The following is a 27,470-nucleotide window of genomic DNA, read 5'->3' as shown; positions in this document are numbered from 1 at the left end:
AGAGTGATTTTTCTGCTACTTTCTCCTGGACTCGCTGTACAGCTACATTCAGCTGCAGGGTCACTGGACCTGGGCCCGGCTGGGCCTCTCCCTTCACATGAACTCACGTCCACAAGGAGGCTAGACAGGGAGTTCTCACAGGATGAAATTAGCATTCAAGAGCAGAAGCCCCAGGGCACAGGTGCTTATCAAGCTTCTGCTTGTGGCACCCTTTCTGATATCTCAGTGGCCAGAGTAAGTTGCGTGGCCCAAATCCAGACTCAGCGCGGCAGGGGATCACGCAGGGCGTGCGTCCTGGGAGGCGTGATTCCCCAGGGCCATTAACCCTGCACAGGCTGTCTCCAGAATCACAGACAGTAACATGGAAGGATTTTGCAAACTTAAAAGGAAGGGAAATCAGTATTGTTGGCCAGGAAACTCGGGTCAGCCGCACAGGACCAAGACTATGGCAAAGGTGCTCAAGCCGACCACCGGTGCCTGCCGAGTCCGTGCTTCCTTACCCCGGAGGCGCTGCACCCCAGAGGAACAGCCTGCCGAGTGCCTGAGGAGCTGGATTCGCTTCTGCCTTGGGTTCTTGCCTGTCACGAGCTGTGTGAACTGAGTTTAGGTTTAGTCATGAGTAACAGAATAAAAGTAGCTTAAACAAGATAGCCATTTTGACTCTCATCGGCCAGGGCCATTGCTAGGAAGTTCTGGGCTGTCGTGTCTATGAGGTCCAGCCCCGGGGCCTCACTGCTCACTGTCCTGCACCCTGAGGCCTTTAACTCCACGGCCAGGTCTCCAATCACTACATCCGTGTCCTTCCGTTGGCTCCTCCCTCCAATAAAGGCAACTTTCCTCATGCCTACTACGTATCAGAAAGAGACTAAATGGTGCTACCTGGGTGAGATTAAAAGTCAGCACTGGAGATTCTGAGGAAAAGGAGGGAGAGAGAAGGTCATCCAGTCGTCTGCGAGGAGAAGCAATGAGATGCGGAATCTAAGCAGTGGCTAGTCTGGGTTGGGACAGCGTTTGAATCATAGAAAACGAGTCCAGCAATATTCTCTTCAGAATGAAAACTGAATATACAAAGCCTTTCTGATATTTCTTTCCACCCCCAATGTGTCTCTTGTAGCTCACTGTGGAGACGACTGCTCCAGGGTCTCTGCACTGGCTCCCTGTGCTGCCCTAATGAATGACCGCAGACTTAGTGCCGGGAAACAACACACATTGCTTATCTTGCGTTTCTGGAGGCCAGAAGGGGTATGTAGGTAAAGTGAAGGTTCCTGTGGCCAGGATTCTCACCTGGCCCTGGTTGGCTAGCTCACTACACATGTGTGGGCAATACATCATTACTGACTCCATATAAAGAGCCCTGCCCAGCATGGGCAACATGGCTGCAAGGCTGCAGGAGAGCAGAGATGAGACTCGAGTGGTGGCAGCGCCGAGGACAGAGGCCCAGAGGCAGAGACCGGCTTGCTGCCTGCAGACTCGCTCTGAGTGGATGACATTCTAGTGATTGACCTGCCATTGTGGAAATAAAGTTGGGTATAACCCTTTGTGGATAAAATGAAAGTTTGTGTGGCCAGGATTCTCACCTGGCCTTGGCTGTCTAACTCGCTACACACGTGTGGGCAATACATCGTTATTGACTCTATATAAAGAGCTCTGCCCAGCCTTCTGGGTGACACAGTGGCATGGAGACACTTCTGGGTGACAAGGCTGCACGAGAGCAGAGCAGAGGCTGGAGTGGTGGCAGCACCGAGGACAGCTGTGCAGGCAGAGAGGCCCAGAGGCAGAGGCTGGCTTGCTGCATGCAGACCTGCTCTGAGTGAACAGGATTCTAGTGACTGACCTGCCACCGTGGGAATAAAGTTGGGTATAACCCTTTCACTCCAAGAACATTTTGCTTTCATTTCTTTGGTCACATTGAATCCATAGTGAACTTGCCTGGGGCTGAAACCCATTGGCAAGACAGGGTACATTCAACATGCTGGCAGGGCTACATTCTTTGGGAGTCTCTAGGGGAGAGTCAGTTTCCCTTTCTTTTCCAGCTTCTAGAAGCTGCCTGCGCTCCTTGGCTCATGACCTTCCTGCATCTTCACAGCCAGCAATACGGCACCTTCAACTCCCCCTCCCGCTCTCTCCTGTGTCCCCGTCATCACATTGCTGGCTCTGCCCTTCCGGCCTCCATCTTCTAAGGACCACGGTGATTACACTGGATTTGCCTGGATCATCCATTAACTTCCCCATCTCAAGGCCTTTAACTTAATCACATCAGCAAAGTCCCCTTTGCCATGTAAGGTAACATATTCACAGGTTCTGGGGACTAGGCCCTGATATCTTTGTGGGCTATTTTTTATGCTTACTACATCAACTATTCATTCATCTATCCATTCAACCAATATTTATTATGCACCTGCTTTGTGCTGGGTGCTATGTTAGTGGGATACAGTGTAGAGTCAAACAGACGTGGCCCTGCCCTTCTGAAGTTCATTTTTTAAGGGAAGCACCAGCTGATAATGCCCAGAGCAGGGGAACATAGCACGGGAAGAGTGTTTTGTATACTAAAAACATAGACATAAACACATTCACTCATTTGCATAATCGATTTAGTGCAAGTGTTCTTTGACTGTAAATCTTTCAGATGGAATGCCATCTTTCTAAATGAGGGAACCCTCCTTATAGGGGAAACATCCCTAACTCTTAGTACAAATACTTCTAACTCAGTCTCAGTAGACAATAAAAAGAAGGGAGATTTTTGTTCCACTCAGTCCTAGGCTTCTTGATAATCCGAGCTCCCTAACCTCTCTAGGGCCCATGCAGTGTGTAGGCCAATCCCTGATGTGGGGAGCCGAGCCTGCCAATTTTCCTTTCCCTCACTGCTTGCTGGTGATTGGCTGGGCAATTGCACCACATTCTTGGGTTGACCCATGAATACCTGGCTGGGGGCTATTTTGAGTGGCACCCTTCAAACTGCAGCACTCCTTGTGAAGTTTCCCAAACTGTAGGAGCAGCTGGGCTTGCGAATTACAGATTTCACTTGCCACCTCATTCTCCAACGTCAGGCACCCTGAGTTCCCTTTCCTGTCTGCACTCCAGGTATGGAAGCTGGATCATGGGTGACTCTTGCTGTATTGAGAAGATGTCCTGTGCCAAGACTTTCCATCTGACACTATGTAGGGGCCAGCCATTATCTTTTTCTTCTTGAGTCTCTTAAATAGGAATTTCTATTTTTTCATACTTTTTACTCACTCTCCCCACCCCCAGAAAAAAGAAGGTAGGAGGACTGGGTTTTTTGGATTGGAGAGCTGGAGATTCTGACATTAACTGGTTCAAATGTTCTAGTTGGTTAACTATGTGCATTTAAATCTGAGTATTGTCAAAGAAAAATTGTACCAGACAGAGTTAAAACAGGCCAAGAAAACATTATTCATGACTATTTCAGTAAGGGTTAAAACTATTGCATAGGGGAGAGAGATCAAGCTCAATTCAAATACAATAGGGGTCACCTGGGGATTTAAAGCCAATGGGCAGGGTGAGGGAGTGAGTGGATGGAAATTACTGAGAAGGACTTGGCTAGGTGAGGAAAAGGGGAGCTGGACTGGATACCGAGGGCGGGAAGGAAGAGGACCTTGATTAGATGTCAAAGGTTGGGGTGTTCTCATAAGCTGGCTTATCAGGATTCTTGCTAAAACTGAGGTGCACCAGCCAAGGACAAGGCCTAGTCAAGAAGAATGCTCAGGGGAGCCTGACTAGCATTTGGATGAAAGAATCCTTATCAGTATCACTCTTTTCTCTCTGTCTCAGGAATTGACCAGCCACATGAACTGCACACTTTTTGTTCCTACATACATGCATGCCTGGCCCCTCTGAGTATGTGTGAGACAGAATATATGCATGAGTTGGGGTGGGTGGTGGGGAAAAGCCTGTAGGCTTTGGTGCACACATTCAGCTCAGGGGCTCAATATTAGGAAACATGCCTAAGATCTTTTCCCCAGTATGGCTTCATTTCAAGAGTATTCATTATGTCATTCATTTCAAGAGTGTTTTCCTTTACTTCATGAAGCATGATGATAATAGTTACTTTAAAGTAGCTGTTATATCTGGGTCTGTTTGGGTTTGGCATCTGTTGATTGTGATTTCTCTTGGATTTTACTGAAGTTTTCCTAGTTCTTCATATGTCAAGTCATTTTTAATTGTATCTTGGACATTTTGAGTATTATACTATGAGGCTCTGTGTCTTATTAAAACTTTCTGGTTGTGCTCAGCCTGCACATTCTGTGGGTTGTGTTTCCAATTGCAGTTTAGTTTTCAAGGTCTTTGCAGTGCCTTTTGGGGGCACCTTGTGTGTGCATCTCCCAGAGGCCAATCTGGAGCCATGTGGTGGCCTATCTGATAGCTTAGTTCTCCAAAGTTATGCTACATGACTTCCAGTCAGTTTCATGCATGGGAGCTCAGGGGTGAGCTCAGGGTTTCATAAGACAGATTTAGGGTGTCCCCTTTCTTTAGCTGTCTCCTCACTGTGATTTCCTCCACAGTCTCCAGTTTCCAGCTGTCACTTCTCCTGGTGGATTTTGACTAGAAGTCCCAGGTTTTAGCTTCCCACTATGTGCTACACGCTCACAACTGGGTTTGCATCTGGGCAAGACATTGATAGAAAAAAAAAGAAAGAAAACAGTAACAGGCATTTACTCATATTTTCCAGGCAAAAGTGGCCCCTGTTGTTAGCTCCTGTCATCAGAAAGAAGAATTTTTCTCAGATTTTTAGATGTCTATATGGTCACCACTGCTTCCGCCATCGGAGGAGTTCAGCTCCATGACCGGGCTGTTGGTCTCAGAGTAAGATGAGGAGGGAGGGTGTATTTCACTCTTTTGAATGCTCTTCACCCTTGCATTCTTTTCCCTGCTGGGTCACACCGTCTGTTCCTGTGGCCAGATAGGGAGGGTTTCTTCTGGAGCTTTTTCTGACTGATGCTCATTGTGCAGTTCTGGGAGTTGGTCTGCCCTGGAATATAAATCAGGAGATATGGGAGGAAAAGAAATTCAGGAAACTCACGGCCATATTGTTTTTTCTTTGTGTTTTGATTTGTTTCCTCAATTTGCTTGTTACAATTTAAAGCCCTCATATATTTGCATTAGGTTGTCTGCCCAGGGTTTTTAGTTATAATTACTAGGAGGCATAGGGTGAAGGGTGCTTATTTCACCTTAGCAGAACCAGAAGCTAGAAGAGTTGCTTTTCTTTTAGTGACATTTAAAAGAAGAAATGTCAACCCCCGTAGCTTGGAGATGGAAGAATAGGTAAAACAGTAAGACTAGGACTTAATCCCTAATACCTGGGCAGGGATTGGGCTGGAAGGCCTATTAATTCGAGTAGATATTTATTCAGGGTCCATGAACCTATATACAGGGCACTCTAAATGGTTAGTGCCTTTCAGAAAGCAAAGCAGCAGAGCCTGCACAGCCAGGCTCACAGAAATGTTCATCTGTGACTCACCACTCCCCATTACTTTTTATTAACTGATAAACAGCTCTGTACATAAAGACTTCACTGCAGTGGATGTTAGAGTGCTAACAAAAGGCTTTGGAATTGAGAAGATGTATTTGACTTGATACAGAGTGAAACAGATAGAAGAGACAAGATAGTTGTAAATTGTTTAATGTATTCTGTGATTATACCAGGATAAATAATAAACCCGAAATGGACAGAGATATATAAAAATGAAAATGATAGTGTTAGGGAAATTGAAGCATCTGAGATTATGGGAGTCTTATTGTTTTATTTTTTCAAAAATTTATTTACTGTTGCCATATTAACTTTTTAAATGTATTACATGTAAGAATATTTCCTGGCCTATTGCGGGAGAGTCATGTTGTTCTCATTCCATTTCTGCCATTTATTTGGGAAGACTTTCCTGACTTACCTTTCCCCTCAACTCTGCAATAGGTGGTTTTGCTATTTCTTGTTTCTCTTTCATGGTGTCTCCCTCCCCAAGTGCTGATGACACTTTAGTGCTAATAATTCTCTGATCTGCAATCCTCTGTGGTGGACACGAGCTAATGCAGGCCAAGGCAGTCTGTTTTCTTGCTCACTGACTCATCCTTGGTGTCCACTTAGTTCCTGGTCCATGGTAGGCCCCTAATAAACATTTGGTGACTAAATATTGAAGTCTACAAATGAAAGGGAACACTAGAAGCTAAGATTTCTTTTTATACTTTATTTGGCATTTTGGTCTTGGCACTTTTAATACCCATATAGCAGTTTCACTCCATGGTGACAAACACCATCCAAATTTTTCAGCCATACCAAAGCTGGGTGGTATGGTGCATTCAGCTGTCAATCAACCAGAGAAGAAGCCCAGCAATGAAACCATATTCAGTAGGAGGAGAACACCAGCACTTAGGCCGTGGCTAAGGCTGTGTTTGTCTAGAATGGTCAGAAAAGCCTGGGGGAGGATGGCTGAAGGGTTCCCGTGGTGTTGTGGGACCCAGAGCCTTCCCTCTGTGTCCCCCTCTTCCTGTGACATACTAAATTCAAACACACAGGTGCTAATTCAGGTACACCTTCACTTGCATATGGGCCCTTTGAGTTTGTTTCATTCTGGAGGCAAGTATAGGGCATCTGCCAAGCCACAGGGCATGCACCGTAATGCCAGGCGGTGAGCTGTTCCGACCCAAACAGCCCTAGGATGTAAAGGTTGGACGACTCCTTAAGCACATCCGCCCCTAACAACTGCTTCCAAAAGCAACAGATTTCCTCCATAACAGTCAAGACAAGCAATCTGTCAACCTTTGCTTGAGTGATGGTGAACTCACTGTCTGTGATGTTTAATACTCTGGGCCAACTTGACTGGGCCATGGAGTTTTCAGGTATGTGGTCACATATTATTTCTGGGTGTCTGCGAGGGTATTTCTACACAAGATCGGCATCTGGATTGGTGGACTGAGGTGTGGCTACGCCTCATGCAGTCCACTGGGGATCTGGATAGAAAAGAAAGAGGCTGGAGAAGGGAAAATTGGCTGTCAAGTTGGTTGCTGAGGTAGGACCCTAGTCTTTTTTGCCTTAGGACTGGAACTTATACCATCAGGCTCCTGGTACCTGGTCCTTTGGCCTTAGATAAGAGCTCATACCATTAGTTCTTCTGGCTCTCAGGCCTTCCTGAGACCCAGCTTTCCTGGCCATCCAGCTTTCAGATGGCAGATTGTGGGACTCTTCCAAGCTTTACATCTCAGCCTTCATAATTGGGTGAGCCAATTCCTCATAGTAGATTATATATATATGTCCTGTTCCTCTGGAGAACTGTAAGGCACTGTCTTTCACATAAACCTCTTCTAAGATCAGCAAGACCAAGCACATGTGTGGAACCCCTACTCCTGCACCCAGGGCAGACATCACCAGTCAATCCCAGCATTTTCCCACCAAGCCTCGATTTAGCTTCAGTGTCACTTAATATTGTTTTTTCAGTTGAACGGAATTCAATTTGCCCACACTACTGAATAGCTACTTCTTACATCCGCCTTTCTAGGTCTTCCACATACCGGTCCTCACTATGCCCTCTGTAACACTTCCGGTACTGGAAGTGAAGACACCTTCTGGAGGTGAAGTCTGGAGCCCCATGGGACATGGCCTGGGGGGTGTGGAACCTGGAGGAGGGCGTGTTGGTGTCCTCAGCCTGAGATCCACAAAGCAGAGCCAAAGATGGGTAACAGGCATTTATTAGGAGGTACAAGGAGTCTTTCCACTGAGTTCTGAAAGCCTTCATCCAGCACCAGAGCCAGGGGTCCCCTGAGGCTTCCGGATCCAGGTTGAGGGCACCTGAAGGCTACTTAAGGTAGAGCTGGATCTGAGACCCAGCTTGCGATTTCTCCTCCATCTAGTCCTCTGTCAGACCATGTTGTTTTCCTCTGAGAAAGCATTCAAACGCTATTACCCCAATTTCATTTTGAAACCATGGGCTTAAATGGCCCGCCTGCATGAGGAGGGCAGGCATTTGATCTTCACAGAAGAATGCTGGGTCTGCTGAAGCCAGGTGATTCTTCCCAGCTTCCAGAAGAGTTTGGGGGATTCAGTTATGAAGAAAGTCCACATGGTTGTGATGTTAGATTGGCAAAAGTTTATTTCTAAATACCTGATAATGTTGAACTCATAGGGAAATCTCTGGTTTCCTGTAATGGTAAGATCATCCATTTAGGCAATCCTGTTGCTGACATGATTGTGCAGGGTGGGGGAGGAATCTGGTTCAGGCCTCCTATTCACCTTATCATCAGTTATAGCTGAGTCAATTTTCTCCTCTGGTGGGTAAGTCTTGTTCCTTTTGGCAAATGCCATGCTGATTTCTGCATAGGTTCTGTTTTTGGTCTCAGGCAGGACAAAATAGAAATAAATAGCACCTGCGAGGCAGATGGCAGCGAAGACCAGGAAGCAGTAGGTCTCCAGACTTCTCTGCGGAAACAAAAGGCGTTATACAGGTCATCATGGACTGGCTGTGAGACCGCCCCGAGCGGACCATCACAGCTCCCATTCATATGTCGATATTCTTGGATAAAATAACCGCGTGTCATGTGGATGCACTAAATGGTGCCTTGTTAAATGTCTATAGTAGATATTCTCATACAGGACATGAATGAATCGGCTTCAATCCCTGCTAACAATGACGGAATGGCAGCCTTTACTGTTTTTTTTTGAAAACTAGGCATATGAAAATTAATCATCATGAAAACAAAATGTAATACTTGCTGAACATTATCTTAAGTTCACATTTACCACTAACCACACTCTCCCCACCCCTGATATACACAGGAAGAAAGTATAACGTCTAAAGGGAAGTGGAATTCCCCAGTTTATAAGAAAAATGCAGAGTGCGGACTAGGCCAAGATAACACCATTTTTTTCTAATAGGCAAAAGATGTAACTCACTGATGGATAACTGATACAGCTTGGTGCAAATAAGAGAGACGAGATAAAAGACAAATGTTGCATGCAGTCTATTTTATGTATCCTGCTTCTAACACGAGACACATGGACCAGAATGCCCCTCCAACACACGAGACCCTGAGCTTCTCAGTGACTCAGCTCCTCTGCAAATCTCCCGTGGCTTGCATGGGGCCTGGCTCATCCAGGTGCTCCATAAGTGTTTGTGAAATAAAAGACTTTCCTTATGGATTCCAGCTACCAGGGCTGTGACTTTTTCATGCAACAAACATGTGCTGCCTCAAAAGCTAAGGTGATGCTATTTTCAAATGATACCATACAAAAAGCAGTATCATGAGTTTAGTTAATCCCATGCTATTCTTTGATTTAACATTTATTTTTAGAGTACAACGTAGTGCTTAAGAGCTTGATCTCTGGATCACATCCTAGATCCACCATATATGGAATCTGAGGTTTTGTGCCTCAGTTTCCATAGTTGAAAAGTGAGGATAATAATGATATGTATAGGGCTATTGTAAACATTAAATGAGATATTACTTTTAAAGTATACGAGAAAGTTCTGGATGAGGTAAGCTCTCTATACCTGGGATATGTACCTTCCACTTGTCCACAAAGATTCCATGAGCAGTACAGAGAAGGAGAGAATGGGCTCTGAAGTTAGTTGAGTAGGATTCAAATCCTGGTTCCATTATTTACATGTCATGCCGACCCTTAAGATGTGACATCTGAGACAGAACTTAACCCAAGATTGGTTTCTTCATTTCTAACATGGTGATATAGACCATGTATTGTTCTGAAGACTAAATGAGATATATCCAACTTGGCATCCAACATCTCCACTCTGTGCTGAATGGGCATCTGACGTAGCAAGTCCCAAATGGAGCCTTGAATCCATTCCTACTCGGCTCTTTCCCATCTTGGTTGATGGCACCTCCCTCCTTCCATTTGCTTAAGCCAACCAAACACTGAGAGGCAGGCCTGGCCCTCTTTATCTCTCCCTGTCATATCTCATCCATCAGGAAATCATGCTGGCTCTACTTGGAAATATATTCTAAATCTGAGTGCTTGTCACCACCTGTGCTACCATTTTGGTGCAAGCCCTCAACATTTCTTGGTTGGACTGTTACAGTGGCTTCCCCTTTCTTTGCATCTCCCCTTGACCCCTTAAGATTATTCTCAAGAGAAGCCAGAATGATCCTAATATGCAAAGGAAAGAGGTAAGCTACCCATGGGCAGGAGCTGCTATTACTTTCCTTCTATTCCCAGAGCTTGGAAGAGTGCTTGACACATAGAAGGCACTTGACAAATGTTTGTTGAATGCATGAAGGAAAGGAGACTCAGACAGGCTCCCTGCCCACCCCAGGCGGCCTGGGACCTCTCTGCTACCTGCATAGCTGCCCCCTGCTTGGCTTGCTTTTGCAACAGATCTGATGGGCAACACTTTGAATTTTCTCATAACTTCACAGAATTGAGTTAAGAATGCTTGCTGCTATTGCAGCCATCTGGGGAAAGGGTGAGAGTGTCTGTTTCCTGGGCATGGGATTCACCCTCTTGGCCCCCAGGTGAAAAGTCACCCCTGAGGAAAGGCAGGGTCTCCTCCCCCTCGGTGACTGCCCTGTGGAGGGAGGGGCCCGGCCCTACACACATGCTCACCACCCCCTACCTGTGCACACAGGTGGAATTCCAGAAATCTAGAGTCCCATAATCCTAGAACTGGCTCTGTGGACACCTGCTCCTGAATACGGGTGTTGGTAGGAGGTGATTTGAGGCCAGCTTACGTACTGAGAGGAAAGAAGGAACTCAGGGAAGTGTATCTTTTCTGACCAGTTACAAAGCTAGATCTTTCGCATGCATGCTCATTCGCTGCTTCAGAAACAGGCCTGTTTGGTCCCTCTCACAATGAGGAAACCAAGCTAGGGGGAGGTCGTGCTGCTTGTCCTTGGGGCGAGGCAGGGCTGGAACAGGGCTTCATCCCGGAGACAGGATGGACAGGCCTAATGTGGACAGTAGTGGTGTGCTGATCACTCAGTCTGCTGGAGCAGTTGATGTAACGTGGGCACTGACCCTATGGCGCAGGTACAGTTTAGCAGATGAGGAATCTGAGAGGCATGAGGTTCGCCGTCTAGTGTTTTGGCCGAGAGGCAAAGCTGATTCAAATCTGGCCACCTGACTAAGCCCGTGATCATCACACTGTGCTCGCTGCTTACAGGGTAAGGATGGGAGGGAAGACAGGAGAGACCCGGCCAAGCAGTCAATGGGAAACAGCCTTCAGACCACCCTGAGCCCAGAGGTTCAAACAGAGAGGCAGGGCCCGCACTGCAGAAGAGCTGAGGACTGGATGGATGGGAGGCGTGGGCTGGCTGGGTGCTGGGACCCACCCTATTCCTGACAGCCAAGGACATTTATCAGTATCTGTCCTAAATAATTTTGTGCCAACATTCATGCAACAACCTGGCATTACTTCAAGTATGTGATTGCATTTAATCTGGGAAGAGAAATGAACATATTAAAAACCTCCTGGGAGCCAGCAATATTACAGACACTATCTCATCCAATCCCCATTGCCCACACTGTGCTATACCGTTTTATTTCCATTTTACAAAAGATGAAACTGAGGCTTATAGAGGCTTTGAAATACTTCCAAGGCTGTACAGGCATAAATGAGAGTCAGGACTGCCACGGAAGCGGGCCTGGCTGGGAGATAACACTCACTCCATTATTTATCTTGACCGCCTCACTGGGTGTGTGCAGGAGATGGGGTGGTGGGAAATGAAAGCTTCTTCTCTCTTATTTCAAAACATCTCAGAAATTCACTTTCTGCTCAGCTGTTCCTGGGAAGTTATTCAACCATTTCTAAGCTCTGGTTGGTGTGGGAGGGTCTGTCTGTGCACCCCCAGGGCCCCCCTCTCCCTCCCCACCCAGCAAGGAGTTTTAGGCAGCATGTCTGTAGTGGGAAGGACTCTGCCCAAGAATCAACACATCCGGATTCTGGGTCTGACTCCACCGAACCCTCAGCTCAGCACATGACCCTGGGAAGGGCCACATTCATCTGGACCTTATTTTTTCCATTAGTAAAATGGATATAATCACTTTCAGGGTTTTCTGTAAAACACTTTCACATTCATGCAGCTCAGTCCATAAGTAAAAAAATTAATAAATGTGCCTACTTTAAAATTAAGAGCCTCTGGTTATCAAAAGTCACCATGAAGAGGGTATAGGAGCCACAAACGGGGAGTAGGTATTGTGACACATAATGAACAAAGAATTAGTTCCCAGAGTTTACAATAAACCAACTCTGATGAGTTGATAAGAAAAAGGCAGCCTGATAGGAAAAGGGGCAGAATGTATGACCATGTGTTTCACAGAAGAGGAAACGCAAATGGCAAATAGGCATGTGAAAAGGCACTCCTTGTTCTTAGTTATTCAGGGTGATACATGTCAAAGCCATAATTTTATACCATTTCACACCCATCAGATTGGTAAAAATGTAAAAAGTCTGACAATGACAATACAAAGTGCTGATGAGGAATATGAATTTTCATACCCGTGGGTGAGGCTGTAGATAGCCACAGCTGTTTGGGAAAACACCTCCCTTGGTGATCCAAGGGAGGGTGCCATTGGTTGTGTCCTATAACCCAGCAATTAGACTCCGAGTGTGTACAGACACACCTTGGAGATTTTGCAGGGGTGGTTCCAGACCACCGTAACCAAGGATTGCAATAAAGCAAGTCAAATGAGGTCATGATGTTTATACTACACTGCAGCCCATTAAGGATGCCATGGCATTGTGTCTAAAAAATCCCAATGCACAGACTTTCATTATTTCTAAAAATGTTCACCATCATCTGATCTCTCAATATGTCCTGATCTTTTTGGTGGTAGAGGATCTTGCCTTGATGTTAAGGCTGCTGACTGATCAGGGTGCTGGTTGTTAAAGGTTGGTCGGGGGAGCTGTGGAAATTCCTTAAAATAAGACAACAGTGAAATCTGCTGCATTGATTGACTCTTCCTGACCCTGAGGTCCTGAGAGGTCCCTGGTGCCCCAGAGGGAACAGAAACAGTAGAGACGGTGTAGACCCTCGCCGGGTGTGTGCTTGGCTCTCCCATCCAGGTAAACTCCCCTCTCCATCTTACACAGAAGCTATTAGCTAGGGTCCCATCACTTCTCTAAATACATCTTTTGTGTGAATTGAAATGACCATGAAAATGTTCTATATTCTCTGATATGGAGAAAAATATTCCTTTTGAGAATACATTACACAACCAAATTATGCTAAAAATAGAAGGCAATGTTGGCAAAGTGATGCTTTTAGGGAAGATGTTACTGGTACTGCTTATCAAAGTGAAATCTTAGCTTTCTGCTTCTGTTTGTCAGAATTATGTGACAATGTGGCAGCTCTTTAAAGCGGCCAGTTTCCATGAACAAGGAAAATTGATGTAAAGTACATGGTGGGAATAAGTTGTGAACTCTGACAAATGCCCTTGAGTTCCTTGTCCATCAGCATCATCGGGTGGGAGGAGGGGGCATGGGCACCACCTAGAAATCTACCCACTAAAAGCTGTGCATTCTGGAGGTAAAAAATTATAACCAGATGTAATTCTGGGTTATATTTAGGAGTAGCCATGCAATCAGATGAGCAAAAGTGAAAAGAGTCTTGAGCTAGAGTGAATAATTCCTGCAACAGTGACTGCATCCCCTGGAAGAACTGAGCAGAAATATTCTCCCGTACTTTATGGAGAAAACCCCTCTTCATCCTTCACACTGGTTCCAATCATGTCCTCTGTGAGACTGTGATGTGTACAAGCCTCTACTGAGCACGTCCCACTGTGTGTCAGTCACATGCCAACCTGACCTTGAGGACAGGGCACGTCACTCCCCTCTGGGTCCCAGAAACCCACTGCAGGGTCTGGCATGAGTTTTGTCAGATGTTTCTTAAGTGGGCTAATAGTAGCATGTTTAGAATAGCACCTGGCATCTAGTGTTAGGTAGGTTCCATGGGGTTCCATGCATGTAAATGAGGGTGTCTGGGGAGGGACAATGCCAGCTGGAAACCTGGCAGTCATCCGTGAGACCTCCCCTCCCCCCAGCCACCATGTGGGACCCATGACTAGGTCCTGGTGTGCTGCCTTCGTTAGAGAGCTGCCAGTTTTGCCTCCCTTTGGTGTATCCACTCTGGAAGTCTAGCCCAGGAGTCATCGAACTTTTTCTGGAAAGGGCCACATGGTTTCTGTCAGGCCCACTCACCTCTGCCCTTGCAGTGGGGAGACAGCATAGACGATACATGATGAATGTGCGTGGCTGCGTTCCCATAAACCTTTGTTCATAAAAAATAAACCAGGTGGTGGGCTGGAGTTTGTCAAATCCTACCTCATCCAAGGGACTATTATTGCCTTTCACCGTCTTACCTGGTGTCCCCCATCCAGGTGGCCTCTCCCCAGTGTGTCCTCCACAATGTAGCCTAGGGGGTCCTTCAAAACAGTATCTTGGCTGTGCCAGCCGTCTGATTCAAACTTTTCAGTCACCTCCCATTGCACTTGCGATGGAGACTCCCTTCCTTAGCGTGCCCGTAGAGTCAGGGAGGTCTCCTCTTCTGTACCCCAGCTCTGGGTGCTTTGTCCACGTTGGCTGGCTATCACTTCCACCTCCCATGTGCTGCCCACTGCCTCGGGGCCTCTGCGCTTGCTGCTCCCTCCCTCCCCAGCTTTCCACCTCTCTGCTCCTGTGGATTTCTGACCTCTGCTCTCACTCTCCTGGAGTCTGCCCTGTCCCCAGGCCAGGTCCCTCTACCACGGTCTCTCCTAGCTCATCCCCTTTCCTTGCGTGTTGATGGCAGTCACCTACTAAGGTGCGTGATGGCCTAATCAATGAGCCCGGCTGGACGGTACTCCCATGAGGCAGCAGGGCCATGTCTGGTCTTGCTCATCATTGTGGCCCCATGCCCAGGACAGTGGCTGGATAATGGTAGGCCTCAGTGGATATTTATGAAGTGAACGAAGCAGTCAATCTGTCAATCAGATCTGAATCACTCAAATCAATCTGTTTTTGTTTTCCTGCTGTTATCGACTGACTTGTGCCCTGCACCCTCATTCCTGTGTTGAAGCCCTAACCCCCCCCAACCCCCCCACATATGACTGTATTTGCAGTCAGGGCTTTTGAAAAGTAATTAAGGTTAAATGAGTGTCCCCCGTCCAGGTGGCCTCACCCCAGTGTGTCCTCCACAACGTAGCCTAGGGGTTCTTTCAAAACCCTAGGCTTAGGACTAACCCCAGATAGTCCTAAGGGTGGGGTCCTAAACAGGGATTCTTGACCCTGGCTACGCAACAGGACTATCTGGATCACTTTTTTAAAATACTGGTAATTTTCTCTCTCCTGAACTCCGACCATTGTTTCCAAGACTGTCCTGGGGGCATGTACAGCATAGTGGTTAAGAATGCACACGCAGGCCTATGTGGGTTCCAACCCCACCTCTACTGCTTGTGAGCTGGGCAATCTGTGAAAAGTGACTTAACCTTTCTGTACATTGGTTCCTCCATCTGTGAAATGGGGCCATAACAGCACTTACCTCACAGAGCTCTTCTGGGATTAAATATTAAATGAATTATGACATATAAAGTGCATGGGATAGATCCAGATACACAGTAATTACTCAATGTTAGTGATAGCTGTCAATCTTGGTGGTTTCCTATTATATTAGTTTCCTGTGGCTGCTGACAGATTACTGTAAATTTGGTGGCTTAAGCCATCAGAAATGTAATCTCTCACAGTTCTGGAGGCCAGATGTCTGGGATTAATACCACTGGGCTGAAATCCAGGTGGAAGGGCTGCATTTCCTCCAGAGGCTCTGGGGAGAATCTGCTCCTTGTCTCCTTCAGCTTCTGGGGGCTGCTGGCATTCCTTGCATGTGGGCACATCGCTCCAAGCTGCCCGCATAGTCACATCTCATATGCTTCTTCTGTCCATGTCAAATCTCCCTCCTAAAAAACACTTGTGATTTCGTTTAGGGCCTGCCCCCTAATCCAGGATAATCTCCCATCTCACAACCCCTAACTTCATCTCATCTATGAAGACAATTTTGCCATATAAGGTGACACTTGGTGGCTCCAGGGATCAGGGGCTGATATCTGTGGGGCCTTTACTCAGCACCCTGCCGCTGCATTCCCATATTCACGACTCCCTTCTCTTTGCCCCACTGCCTCCTGGGAATGGGCTACTGAAACCAGGGGACCTGGGTTTGCATCCTGCCCCTGTGCATTAATAGCTGGATGACTGTGGGCACATCACAGACCGGCCGGGCCCCACACGTCTCAGTCTCCAGAGCAAAGCGATCCAGGACATGGGCTATCATGAGCTTGAGCAGCGTCATGGTGGGGAGGGTCTTTGCAGCTCTACTCAAGGCGCCTCCACCCTCCTGCTCCAAACACAAGCACGGGGTCCCTGGCAGGGGAGTGGGGATCCCAGGGGCCAGCGCCAGGGTGAGGGGAATGCTCCTGACTGATGGGTCGCTACTGCTGTCAAAGGCAACCTGTTCCCTGCGGAGCCGGAGGAGGAGAGGAACCTCCATCCCTCAGCGCCGGGAGCAGCAGTGCGACAAGCCTGTGTCCACAGTTCTCAAGCCAGACACTGGAGTCAAATCCTCATTTATATCTGGCCCCAAAGTTAAAATACCATGATTGGGGTGGAGTCCTCCTGCCCAGCCCCCCTCCCGGGCATACTCCTCCTCCCCCAGCGCTCTGTGCCAAGCACTCTGGACCGCTCGGGACTGCTGCACGTAGCATGTACCTCCACAGCTCTGAGCCTTTGCTAAAGCTGGTCCGGGCCTGGACGCCCTTCTCCTGGCTCATGCCTCTCCTCTGAGATACGCCCCTGCACCCCCATCCCTGGGCTGACTCCTGCCATTAGAATAACCACCCCCTCTTGTGAGAGCTGCTGCGACTCTGCACACGCTGTGCTGTAGGCCTTCTCCTGCTCTGCGTGGTGTGACCATACCTTGGGCTCATCCCTGCTGCCTCACCCAAAGCCCACCCTGGCTTGGAGCCCCGAGGGCTGAGCAGATCTTATCGTCAGTGTGTCCCCTCACCTGCTGCAGTGGTTGGCATGTGGTGCATGCTTGGCAAGGGCCTAGGGAATGAATGAATGAATGAATGAATGAGTATGTGCATTTTGAAATCCAAATAGTTTTTGGTGGGGTGCCAGGAGGGGCGCGGCTTTGAATGCTGGGCCTGCTCTTCCGCAGCAGCACATTCTTGGCTCAGTCGTGACACTCAGAGTTACCTCCTGTTTAACGTGGTCAAGGGTGTCTCATGCCCCGTTGTGGGTCCTTGACAGATACTAACTCCCATTCAGCCATTCATCTGGTCATGGCCAGGCCGTGTGCCCCACACATGCACACATAGCTTAGGGCCAGGACTGCAGGCTCCGGTCGCCTTGTTCTGGACACAGACACAGAAGCTTGTGTCCATAGACCCATCATTTTGGCCCTATAAGGGAGTGCTCTAAGAATCAGATTTGCAAGGATGGAATCACCCCTTCTTTAGGGTCTTTGAGACCCTTGATTCTAGAAGACACCAAGCAAAGTCTTGATGATCTCCTAGCAGAGAGGTATAATGGGCTTCAGGTGGGGGTTCCCTTCCTGCATGGAGATCCACCATATCCTCATTTGCTCCACACACAGCCCCTTCTTTCTCACGTAGCCCTGCAAGCTTCTCACCACTGTGCTGCATTGACCCAGTGTGATCCTGCAGAGAGGGCTGTGCAGTTTGAATTCCTCCCTGGCCCCTCCAGACCACCTGCCACGTCCCCTGTGTGGCTGCAGACACTGCCAGACAAGGTCAAGGTCAGGGTCAGGTGATCTCTCTCCAGCTCTAGCCCCAAAGGTGGTGATGAGGTCTGAGACAAAAACCTCCCAGGGAATGGTTGAGACCTGCTCTCCAGGCCTCCTGACCACATGTCTTTCTCTTGCATGGCCTCAACCCCCAAACCCAAACTTGTAAAGAGTGTGCCCACATCTCACCACTGACACCTGTGCCCCCAGAACATCTGAGAGGAAGCGTCAGGTCTGGATGTTCTACAATGGGCACGCAGACCTGTGTCGTTTGTGCATGGTGGGGCCTCAGCTCTGTGGGCAGGTGGATCCCTCCAGGGCCTGAGCCCTTAAGCTGGGTCGAGTTCTCCCGCTTATACTCTTGCTCCAGGGCTATGGACTGGCTTTCTCTGTGAAGTCCTACACATGAGATCACCCTGGGGGCACCTTTTCCTCATGGTGACACTGGTGTGACTACACATGTGACCTGGCACATAACAAATGCTCAATCATGGTCACTGTCCTTGACAAGCAATCTGACTGAGTAGGCTGAGCAAGCATGCGTTTCATGGAACTAGGCATGAAACTGGGCCCCAGACACACCGAGTCTCAGAAAGCACGTCAAGAGCGATGCAGGACTACATTTCCATTTGGAAGAAGCTGTGGATGGGCTACGAATTGCCAAATGATAAGCATGAAAGAAAGGTAAGGTGGGTCCAATTTCAGCTGCAGACCTCTCTGGGATGCGTGTCTGTTTAAAGATAAATTAACTACTCAAATCCAGTTCAAACAGGCTTTCAAGATGGCGTCACCTGCTGTATAACCAAGGGCTCTTTTCTCCCCTTGTCTTACAGGTGAGGATAAGACATTTCCCAGTGGGGTGACCTTGGGAGCCACTACACAACTCTGTGCTCCTGTCTCCTGATCTACTAAAGGTGGAAATCCAGGCACTACCTCCCAGCATATAAAGCTTAACTGTGGGCCATGCGAAGGCTCCAGAATTTCTCCACTAAGTTTGTAAGGATGGTGGAGAGACTGGTGTCAACAGAGAAGAGGTCTGAAGTTAATTTTCCCCCCAAATAATGAGCATTTTACTGACCCCTTGCTCTGCTGGCTTTGAACCAAACTGGAAAAAGCCATTTAAGGTTTGAAGTCAATTGAAGAGACAACTTGTTATGTTCTGACCACAGCTGGGGAAAGGTGCCCCACGGAGGTGAGTGAAGGGATGCAGGAACCTTCTAGAATTCCATTGCCCATGGACTCCTCACGGCACTTAGTTTCAGAGATGGGATCTTTGTAGCTAAAATGCAAAGACGCTTGAAAACTTACATTGTGCGTCATCCTCTAACTCCGAGATAAGATGACCATAATGAGTGGCAGGCAGAGAATGTGGACAAGGAGGAGGTGGTGGGCAGAGGAATGGGGCTTGATGGGGACTGTGGGGCTTGGGCTGCTGCTGCTGCTCCTTAAGCCTCAGCTTATCTGCAGTAAATTAGAAAGGATGAGAAACCCCAGCTCAGAGCTGTGTGGGGATGACACGAGCACAGAAGCCATGTGTTGGGGACCTGGCACAGAGTTTTGTCCTGTAACTGTGGAGGCAGCTGGCCTTTGACTCAGGCAAGCTTGCAGCAGAGTCTCCAAGATGTGCTGGGCTTGGTACTAGCTTATCAACAGGTGGACTATTAATCAAGAGGGAGGGGAGAGGGGCTAAATGGCCCCAGGAATGGATGTCCTTTCTAAATGTGTCTGATGGATTCTCCCCTTCACCACTGTTATCTCCTGTTCTCATGGGCAGTAGGGAGCCCTGGTGGGCATTAGAGAAGGGAAGTTTGACCCGCCGTCTGCATGTGCAGCTGGGCCCCTTGCTCTGGGTGAAACACTTAAAGTGTCCTTGTCTTTTGTGTTCCTGTCCCCAGAGAACTCTCTGATCTTACTTCCTTCTTCTTCTATCTCATCTTCTTTGCTCACTTTGTTGAGTCACACTGGCCTCTTTACTGTTTCTTGCACAGGCCAAGAATGCCCCACCTCAGGGCCCTTGCACTTGCTATTTGTCTGCCTGGACTTCTCCATTCTGAGCTGGTCCCTCACTTCACTCAGGTCTCTGCTCAAATGTCACCCCCTTTGAGAGGATGTCCCTGACCACCTCATCTAAAATAGCATGTCGACCTCCGTTGCTTCCCTTTTTAGCTCCTGGACCATGGAGCCCAGGATTTGTCCCCACCTTGTCCCCATTGCCTGAAACAGTGCTGGGTACATGGTAAGGACTCAATAAATAACGTGTTGAATTACTGAGTGAGTGAATGAACAGATTCTTTACCTACACAGGAAGAACTGTGTCCATTTCCTCAGTTAGCATTTTCCTGTCAATCACCATCACCCTTGGGACAATGACTCCAATGGCTGTGGCTATACTGATGACAATGCGGATGCGAAGGGCATGGTAGGCTGCAGCATGCGCTGGAACTATTACACAGACTTTGTCTAACACAGTGATGAGCACATGGGAAAAATGCAGATTTGAGATTCTAACCTAGGTTTCCTTGCGTACCTTCAGCTACTGGAAGCCATTTCCTTCTGAGGCAGCCTCAGCACTCAGGCACAGCTCCGGGGAGGTGCAGGAGGGAGAAACAGGATTAAGGGTTGGGGCCAAAGCAGTTTTCTCCTTTTCTTAGGCCAATAGCATGAGTTTCCAGTTGAGAGAGGCTCAGCCTCTGCTCTATGGGTCACCCTGCACTCAGAGGACTGCCAAATCAGAGGGAATCCCGTGGGCAAGGCACCCAGGGTCAGCTGTACCTGAATGAATGGGAAGAGGAGCCCGACAGCAAAGTTGGAGAGCCAGTTGACAGAGCCCGCGACGATGAAGGCAGCCGGCCGCTGGGATTGCTGGAAAAACTCCCCGGTCAGGATGAAGGGAATGCCACCTGCAGGGCAGAGCCGGGAGGGATCGGTCACCCTGGAGGCCGCCAGCGTCCGTCTCCATTGGCCAGGCTGTAGCCCTGCCCTGGCGCAGGGCAGCACCCTCTTTAAGAGGTGGCTCTGCCTGTGTGGGCAATGGCTTCAGGCTGGGGGCAGGAGTTAGCCTGAGACCTAAGGGTATGAAAAGCACTTCTCTGACCTCCAAACAAGAGAGAACTCACCCTTGCGGTTCTCCCAAAGCCTTCTGTATCAGGCTGTGGCCCACCAAGCACTATCTGTACAAATCTTATTTGCCACGCACCTGACATTTACTGAATATGTTGTATTATGAATATTTCTAATGTAATCTTCAGAATAGCTGAGTCAGTCAAGTTTTGGCTACCATATTCTCTAGGTGAGAATACCAAAGCCCAGAGAGGTTACTTGATTTACCCAAGGTTACCCAGCTCCTGAGTAGTGGAGCCAGAACTCAGGCTTGGGACTCTGACCTCCGAACTCAGGTTTCTTTCTGCTAATCCTTGCTTGGCAGAGAATGGAAGCCCCTGCCAACTGACCGGCCTTTGGGCTTATCTGCCCCCCGACTGGGTGTGTGGTGGCCCCCATCCCTGAGCTGCCCTGGCAGCTGAGTGTGGCGCAGTGGAAACGTCACTGGCATGGGGGTGGGACAATTCTTTGCCTTGAGAGACTGTGCAACTGCAGGCTGTTTATCACCCCTCTCCTGAAGCCAGGAGTGCCCCTTGTTGACTGCTGGCAACCCAAACTGCTTCCACCCATTCCCAAATGCCCCCGGGAGGCCCCACCCGGCTGGGAATCTCTGAGGCCCACACCTCCTGTTCCCAAACGTCCCACTCAATGGGACTTGGGACTGGGCACCACCACCCCCAACTGCAGTCCCCACCTTGCCCATCAGAGCCACGCCTTGCTGTGCCACAGGTAAGGCAGGCAGATAGTGGAAGGGGAATCCCCCAGGGACATCTGACAAACTCTAGGGAGACACTGAACGTTTTGGAAACCACCTGGTGGAGCCATTCATTCCATCAGCCGTCCATGCTGACTGACTACATTGGGGCTGGGTCAAAAGTGGCAGCTGAGAACGACAATGTCCCTGACCTCAGGGGACTGCCTCACCTATTGGGGGAGAAAAGGCGACTTGCTAATGACAAAGGAAGTGAATGGACAGATAAGTAAGTAGTGAGAACACTGGAGGAAAGGTGCAGGGCAACGGGTGGTCTGCCTCGGCAGCGGTCGGGGGAGGGGTACCCGGGGAGGTGACAGCTGGATGTGGCCTGAAGGAGGAAACACAGCTTGTGAAGATTTGGGGAAGACTGTGTGGGGTGGAGGGATGGTAGGGCACCTGAAGGGTGAAAGGACTGGGTCAAGGTCTCGAACAGAGGCCCTCGGGATGGCTGGGTGAGGGGAGAAAGGCAAGAGGCAGCAAAGGTGAGCAGGGCCAATTAGGCAGCTCTTGCCGATCAAGGACGGGGGCTATTGGAGAAAACCAGTGAGGGGTTTTAAGTAGGGGTTGATGTGGTCAATTTGCATTTCATACAGCTCATTACAGTTTAGATAAAGGACTGGAGGGCATAGATGTGGATGCAGGTGGCTGTTGGGCAGTACAGGAAGGAGGTGACGGCTGTCTGGAGGGCTCGGACGGTGGCAGTGGGGACGGAAGGAAGGGGCTGAATGTGGAGACTGTCCATCAGATGGAGGCGAAGCTTCCATTGTGAGCAGCCTCTCCTTTTACCTGGCATCTTTGACAGAAGATAGTACTCAGCCAATATTTACTTGTTTGAACTAAACACTCAAAATTCGATTTTGAAAATATTTGGTATGCTGTTTACTACAAAGAAAGTAGACTTTCCATATCTGAAAGGCATCAGTCAAATAGGTGAGAACAATGGTTACACACTGAAATGTATTAAAACCAGCCTTTAGGTCTGTAGGGAGCATATTACTGCGCTGGCAGGCAGTATTTGTGTCACACAACCAGCTGGTCCTGCAGCGATCCCAGCTGCGAGCGGCATTCCTGCTCCAGTTCACGGCCGCTCCAAAGCCCAACAGGGCTGAGGGCTGGTCTTTTCCACCTTCCCTGACCTCCCTGCTGTGGTCTGGAAGCACCCGTGGATGACTCAGTTTCCACTTCCCACACTGCTGCTTCAGCTTACACTGACAATCTCTTTGTCGCTTCAGGCCTGGGGCCATGACTTGGTTATTGGCTGGGGCCCCTGCTCCTAGCACAGCACCGAGGGTGCACGTCCGAGGCTCTCAGTAAACGTTTGCAGGTTCTATGGAGGAATGATTAAGACCCCCTGGAGATCACAGTGCTTCTGGGTCAGGCCTGCTCTCTCTTTCCTTCAGTGGGTCGTCAGGGTGACTATAAGCATCATGAGCCCACAGTGCCGGTGGGTCTTCATTCCCATTATCTCCCTTGAACCTCACAACCAGAGAAGGTGGTGAAGCACAGTGGGCCGGGGCTTGGGCTCCGGTGTCAGCAAGAACAGGGTTAAGTCCCGGCTCCATCCCATTCCTCTGGAATTCAGGTCTCTCACCTGTGACATGATGATGGTAGGGACTTACCACTGGGGGTGTGTGTGAGGATTAAATGAACTACTGTTCAGTAGTCAGAGAACTTAGTGTAAGCCTGGCACATGGGAGGCACCCAGAGTCAGCTACTATAATGACAATTCAAAACTCCTCTGCATTATTTCCCTGCATTTTAGACTGAGCTGAAGGTCAGAGAAGGGGAGTGACAGGCCCACAGTCTCTTATAAGGGGTGAAAATGATGAAGGTGAAGGTGCTGTGATGGTGCTGGTGAGGAGGTCGGTGATGACGATGCTGGTGGTGATGGTGCCGATGGTGGTGGTGATGGTGATAAGGATGGTGGTGGTGACAGTGGTGGTGGCGGTGATGGTGGTGGTGGTAGTGATGGTGGCAATGGTGGTAGTGGTGGTTGTGGCGGCAGTGGCGGCGGTGATGGTGAATGTGGTAGTGGTGGTGACAGTGGTGGTAGTGATGATGGTGACGGTGGTGGTGGCAGTGATAAGGATGCTGGTGGCAATGGTGATGACAGAACCGAAGGCGGTGGTGGTAATGGTGATGGTGGTGGTAATGGTGCAGTTGCTGATGGTGGTGATGGTAACTATGTGGTGCAGGTTGTGAAAAGCACTTTGCTTACACTGTTTGAAATGTAATTATTACTCCTATATGGTAGTTACTCTATTTCCCCTTTTAACATTTAAAGAAACAGAGGCCTAAGAAAGTTAAGTCATTTCCTCAAATCACATCACCAGTGGGAGTGTAAGATCCTAAAATCTTTAAAATACTTGAAAAGAATTTAGAAGTCTTCATGGTTTTATCAGAATCCTGGAATTCATTTGTCTCTCTTTTGTCTGAAGGCATTGGTGGCCTGATTTCTTAGGAGCCTGTCATGGTCTCTTTCTTTAAATCCAGAATAAAATAAGGAAGGATGGGGTTCGATATGGAAACAGAAATGGATTTCTAGTAGGGCCCTTATTTTTGTTTTGTTTTTCAAGTTGAAAATAGTTTTATTTTTTTTCCTGACTATCACAAATACTACTCATTTGGAACAATTAAAGAAAGCATCCAGTGCAGAAAGGCACGCAAAGGAAATAAACACCTCCCCTAACTCTTCCCTCCGGAAAGGAACCCCCTGCACGTGGTCTTCAGCCCCCTCCTCTGTCTCTTCTATTTTCTAACTCTTGTCCAGCACCAGAGTAAAACATCACATTTTATTTCATTTTTTTATAAAGGACATAAAGGGCAACTGTCCAAGTTTTCCAGAAGTCACATTATTAAAATTCTTCTAATGGAACTACTATCATCAATTTCAAAGCCCTTTAAAATGCCTAGAAATCCCTTCAATAATCTCCACAGTGTGTACATACACCACTTAATCCTTTAAACACGTAGTTCCCTTAAGTAACAGCTTTTAAAAATAGAACATGGAACAACCACTTTGAAAATTCTTGATGGGTGTCTTGCAGTGTTTATTTTGCTAGACTTAATCTTTTTCGTCTGTTCATTCATCTCTTTCATCCAACATTTACGTGCCAAGTCCTGTGCTGGCCATTTTCAGAATCTCCTCATCCACGTGAAGGTCCACCTGAGGAGGCAGGTGGTCTAATGCCATTTGACAGGCAGAGTGGCAGAGAGGCCACATGCGCAGTCAGTGATGGACCTGGTCCTGGAACTAAGAGCGTCTGACTTGGATAAAAAGCCCTCCCCTGTGCTTTCTGCAGGAGACACGGGAGAATCAGCAAATGCACTGTTTTCCAAGCAGGTGTGTTTTAGGACAGCAGCCAGAAAAGCCTCAGCAGTTGGAAATCACACTGTAGCTGCCAGGGAGCTGCCGCCAGAACTCACTCAGCGCAGGAAGGGGTGCAGGGCCAGGCGGCCGTCTGCTCGGCACTGCCTCGTGTAAGGGGATGCCTGCTCGGCCAAACAGGGAGAAGGCAGGTCTGGCCTCTCATCCGTAGAAGGAGCTTGGACTCCCAGCTCTTCAGGTGCGTGCTTCCCAGTAGGGAGGGATGGGAGAGGTGGCGGGGGCTCCCAGGGCCCCTTGCAGAGGCTCCTTCTATCCTGGCTCTCGGGATCCACAGTGATAAGGTGGAGGCTTTGGTCCTTCTGTGAGCTTGTTTCTCCACCTCTTAACTAGGCACATGAAGAACCTATTTAAAAATCTAGGGAAAGCTGGCTGGGTATTGCCCTTACTAGGCATGTGATAAATTATGCCCTGTGCCAAGCGGCCAGGCTGGTGGCCAGGAGCACTGGCTCTGGAGTCAGAGAAACTCTCCACCTAGAGCCTGTGTGACCACAGGCAAGTTATATCGCCAGCTCTCAGTTCGCTTGTCCATAAAGTCTTGGCATTGTTTTGAGGGTTAGGTGAGAGAGTGCTTGGCAACGTGTTTAACATGGAACGGAGGCTCAGACACACAATTGTTACAGCTATTTTTCTTCTCATCAGTCACTTAATTACAGTTCGTGTGTGTCAGCTGTGTCTCTCGGGCACTGCGCTGGGATGTCGTGGGTGAGCAAGAAGCAACTCGGCTTCTGCTGTCAAGGCGCCTCTGGCACATAGGGGTCCACTGAGTCCAGAAAGCCAGCCCCATCACAAGGCCAGTGCTCTCCTGGCGCACACCTCCTCTGGGCAATCAGAACAATACCAATGATCAATGCATGGAGTTCTTCCTATGTGCCAGGTTCCTGAGAAGTTTTCCCTTTGTGGAGTTCTCAATTATTTTATACAGGAAGTGATAGACTCTGCAGGGACATGGCCTCGGGCATTTTTGATCTTGGAGAAGGAAGAATTACAAGTCATTAGGAGTTGTTGGTGTGAACTGAAACAGCAAAGGCAGTTTGTTCCTTTCGCATCTGGGTGTGCTGCAAAATCAGGCACCGCCTGTCCTGTCCCAGCCCCATCTTCCAGGTGGGGATACTGAGGCCAGAGACGTGAAGTGAGACTCCCTATGTTCAGACTTTCAAACTGGCCTGTCTGCTCTACGCATTGTCCTTCCTGAGAATCCCTAGCTCCCGCCCAGGCTCAGATTATTCCCTCTGCTGGAAATGCCACTGGCTTTGGATGTCATACCCGAGGATATGGGCAATTTACTCAGCATGGGCTGGGCTCTCCGTATGGGCAACATTAGCAATAGAACCTTCTTCTTCCCAGCCGAGCTGTAGCCGAGCAGGTGACCAGCACAGCTCCTGACCCAAGCCTGTGGCCTCACCCACGTGGGGCATGTCTCCTAAAGAAACAGCAGGGGGCTTCTCCAGGAGGGGAAATGAGACTCCAGTGTATATTTAATTAGACAGCAGAGGAAGGCCCTTTTACCACCATGTATTCTCCCCAAGGATGTTATCGTTTTATCTTTTTATTTATTCCTTTGCTTGTTTAATGTGCTTTTTGAAGGAAGGTATCTTGTCTTTTTCTCACTGTTGTTTTCTCTGTAGCAAGTTGTGTCCTTTAGCAGACTGGAGCTCAATAGACTTTTGTTGAATGGATGAATGAATGGGAAATGATGACAGTTAAACGGGTCTTTTAAGGGTGAGTGGAAATCCCTTAGGTGGTCAAGGGGATTGGAAGGCGAGTGAGGGACTGGCATGGGGAAGAATGGACGTTCACAGGGTGTCTGGTGGGCACCCAGGCTGGGAGGGGGCGGTGGCACAGCAGAGGCCTCGTGTGCAGGGACTTGCTGAGAGATCGTGGAGCGTCTGCACAGCGGTGCTTGGGGTTGGGAGCGTGTAGGCAGGAGGTGCAGCAGGCCCACTGAAAGGCTCTCCCAGGAGAGGGCCACGGTCAGATGGGTGATGTGGACAGCAGTCCGTGACACACAGTGGAGCCCGGGTCACAGAGGGAGAGTGAGGAGACAGACAGGGACACGCTAGAAGGCGGTGGTTAAGAACCTGAGGAAGGCAGAGCCAAGATGGCAGCGTGAGTAGAGCAACAGAAATCTCCTCCCAAAACCACATATATCTATGAAAATATAATAAAGACAACTCTTCCTAAAATAGAGACCAGAGGACACAGGCCAACATCCAGACCACATCCACACCTGCGAGAACCCAGCGCCTGGCGAAGAGGGTAAGACACAAGCCCTGGTCCAGCAGGACCTGAGCGCCCCTCCCCCCAGCTCCCGGTGGGAGGAGAGGAGTCAGCAGGGAGGGAGAAGGAGCCCAGGACTGCTGAACACCCAGGCCCAGCCATCTGGACCAGAGCGCAGACACAGTGCATGCGCAGGGTCCTGGATACTAGGGAAACAGGGTGGCAGGACTGGTGAGCGGGTGCCTGAGGCCGACGTCGGAGAACAAAGAAATGGGAGCG

At 48.8% G+C, this 27,470-nt stretch overlaps 1 protein-coding gene across 15 annotated transcripts in view; it reads right to left on the bottom strand.

Annotated features, from left to right (window-relative positions):
- SLC2A9 (solute carrier family 2 member 9) overlaps positions 1-27,470 on the bottom strand; it is a 208,216-nt gene that overhangs the window by 23,447 nt on the left and 157,299 nt on the right. For 3 of the 15 annotated variants that reach the window (XM_073237844.1, XM_073237847.1, XM_073237849.1), the window contains exon 11: positions 20,506-20,633. In XM_073237844.1, the coding sequence (XP_073093945.1) occupies positions 20,506-20,633 (128 nt within the window). Of the gene's footprint in view, positions 1-2,574; positions 4,988-5,622; positions 8,423-20,242; positions 20,315-20,505; positions 20,634-27,470 lie in introns of those variants that run through there. The other 12 variants (XM_073237843.1, XM_073237839.1, XM_073237842.1 and 9 more) reach the window with 11 other exon arrangements.

Source organism: Manis javanica, chromosome 5 (assembly GCF_040802235.1).
Source record: "Manis javanica isolate MJ-LG chromosome 5, MJ_LKY, whole genome shotgun sequence".
NCBI classification, from domain to species: Eukaryota; Metazoa; Chordata; class Mammalia; order Pholidota; family Manidae; genus Manis; species Manis javanica.
The sequence above is the reverse complement of the archived record's forward strand: the minus strand, read 5'-3'. Positions and strand labels throughout refer to the sequence as shown.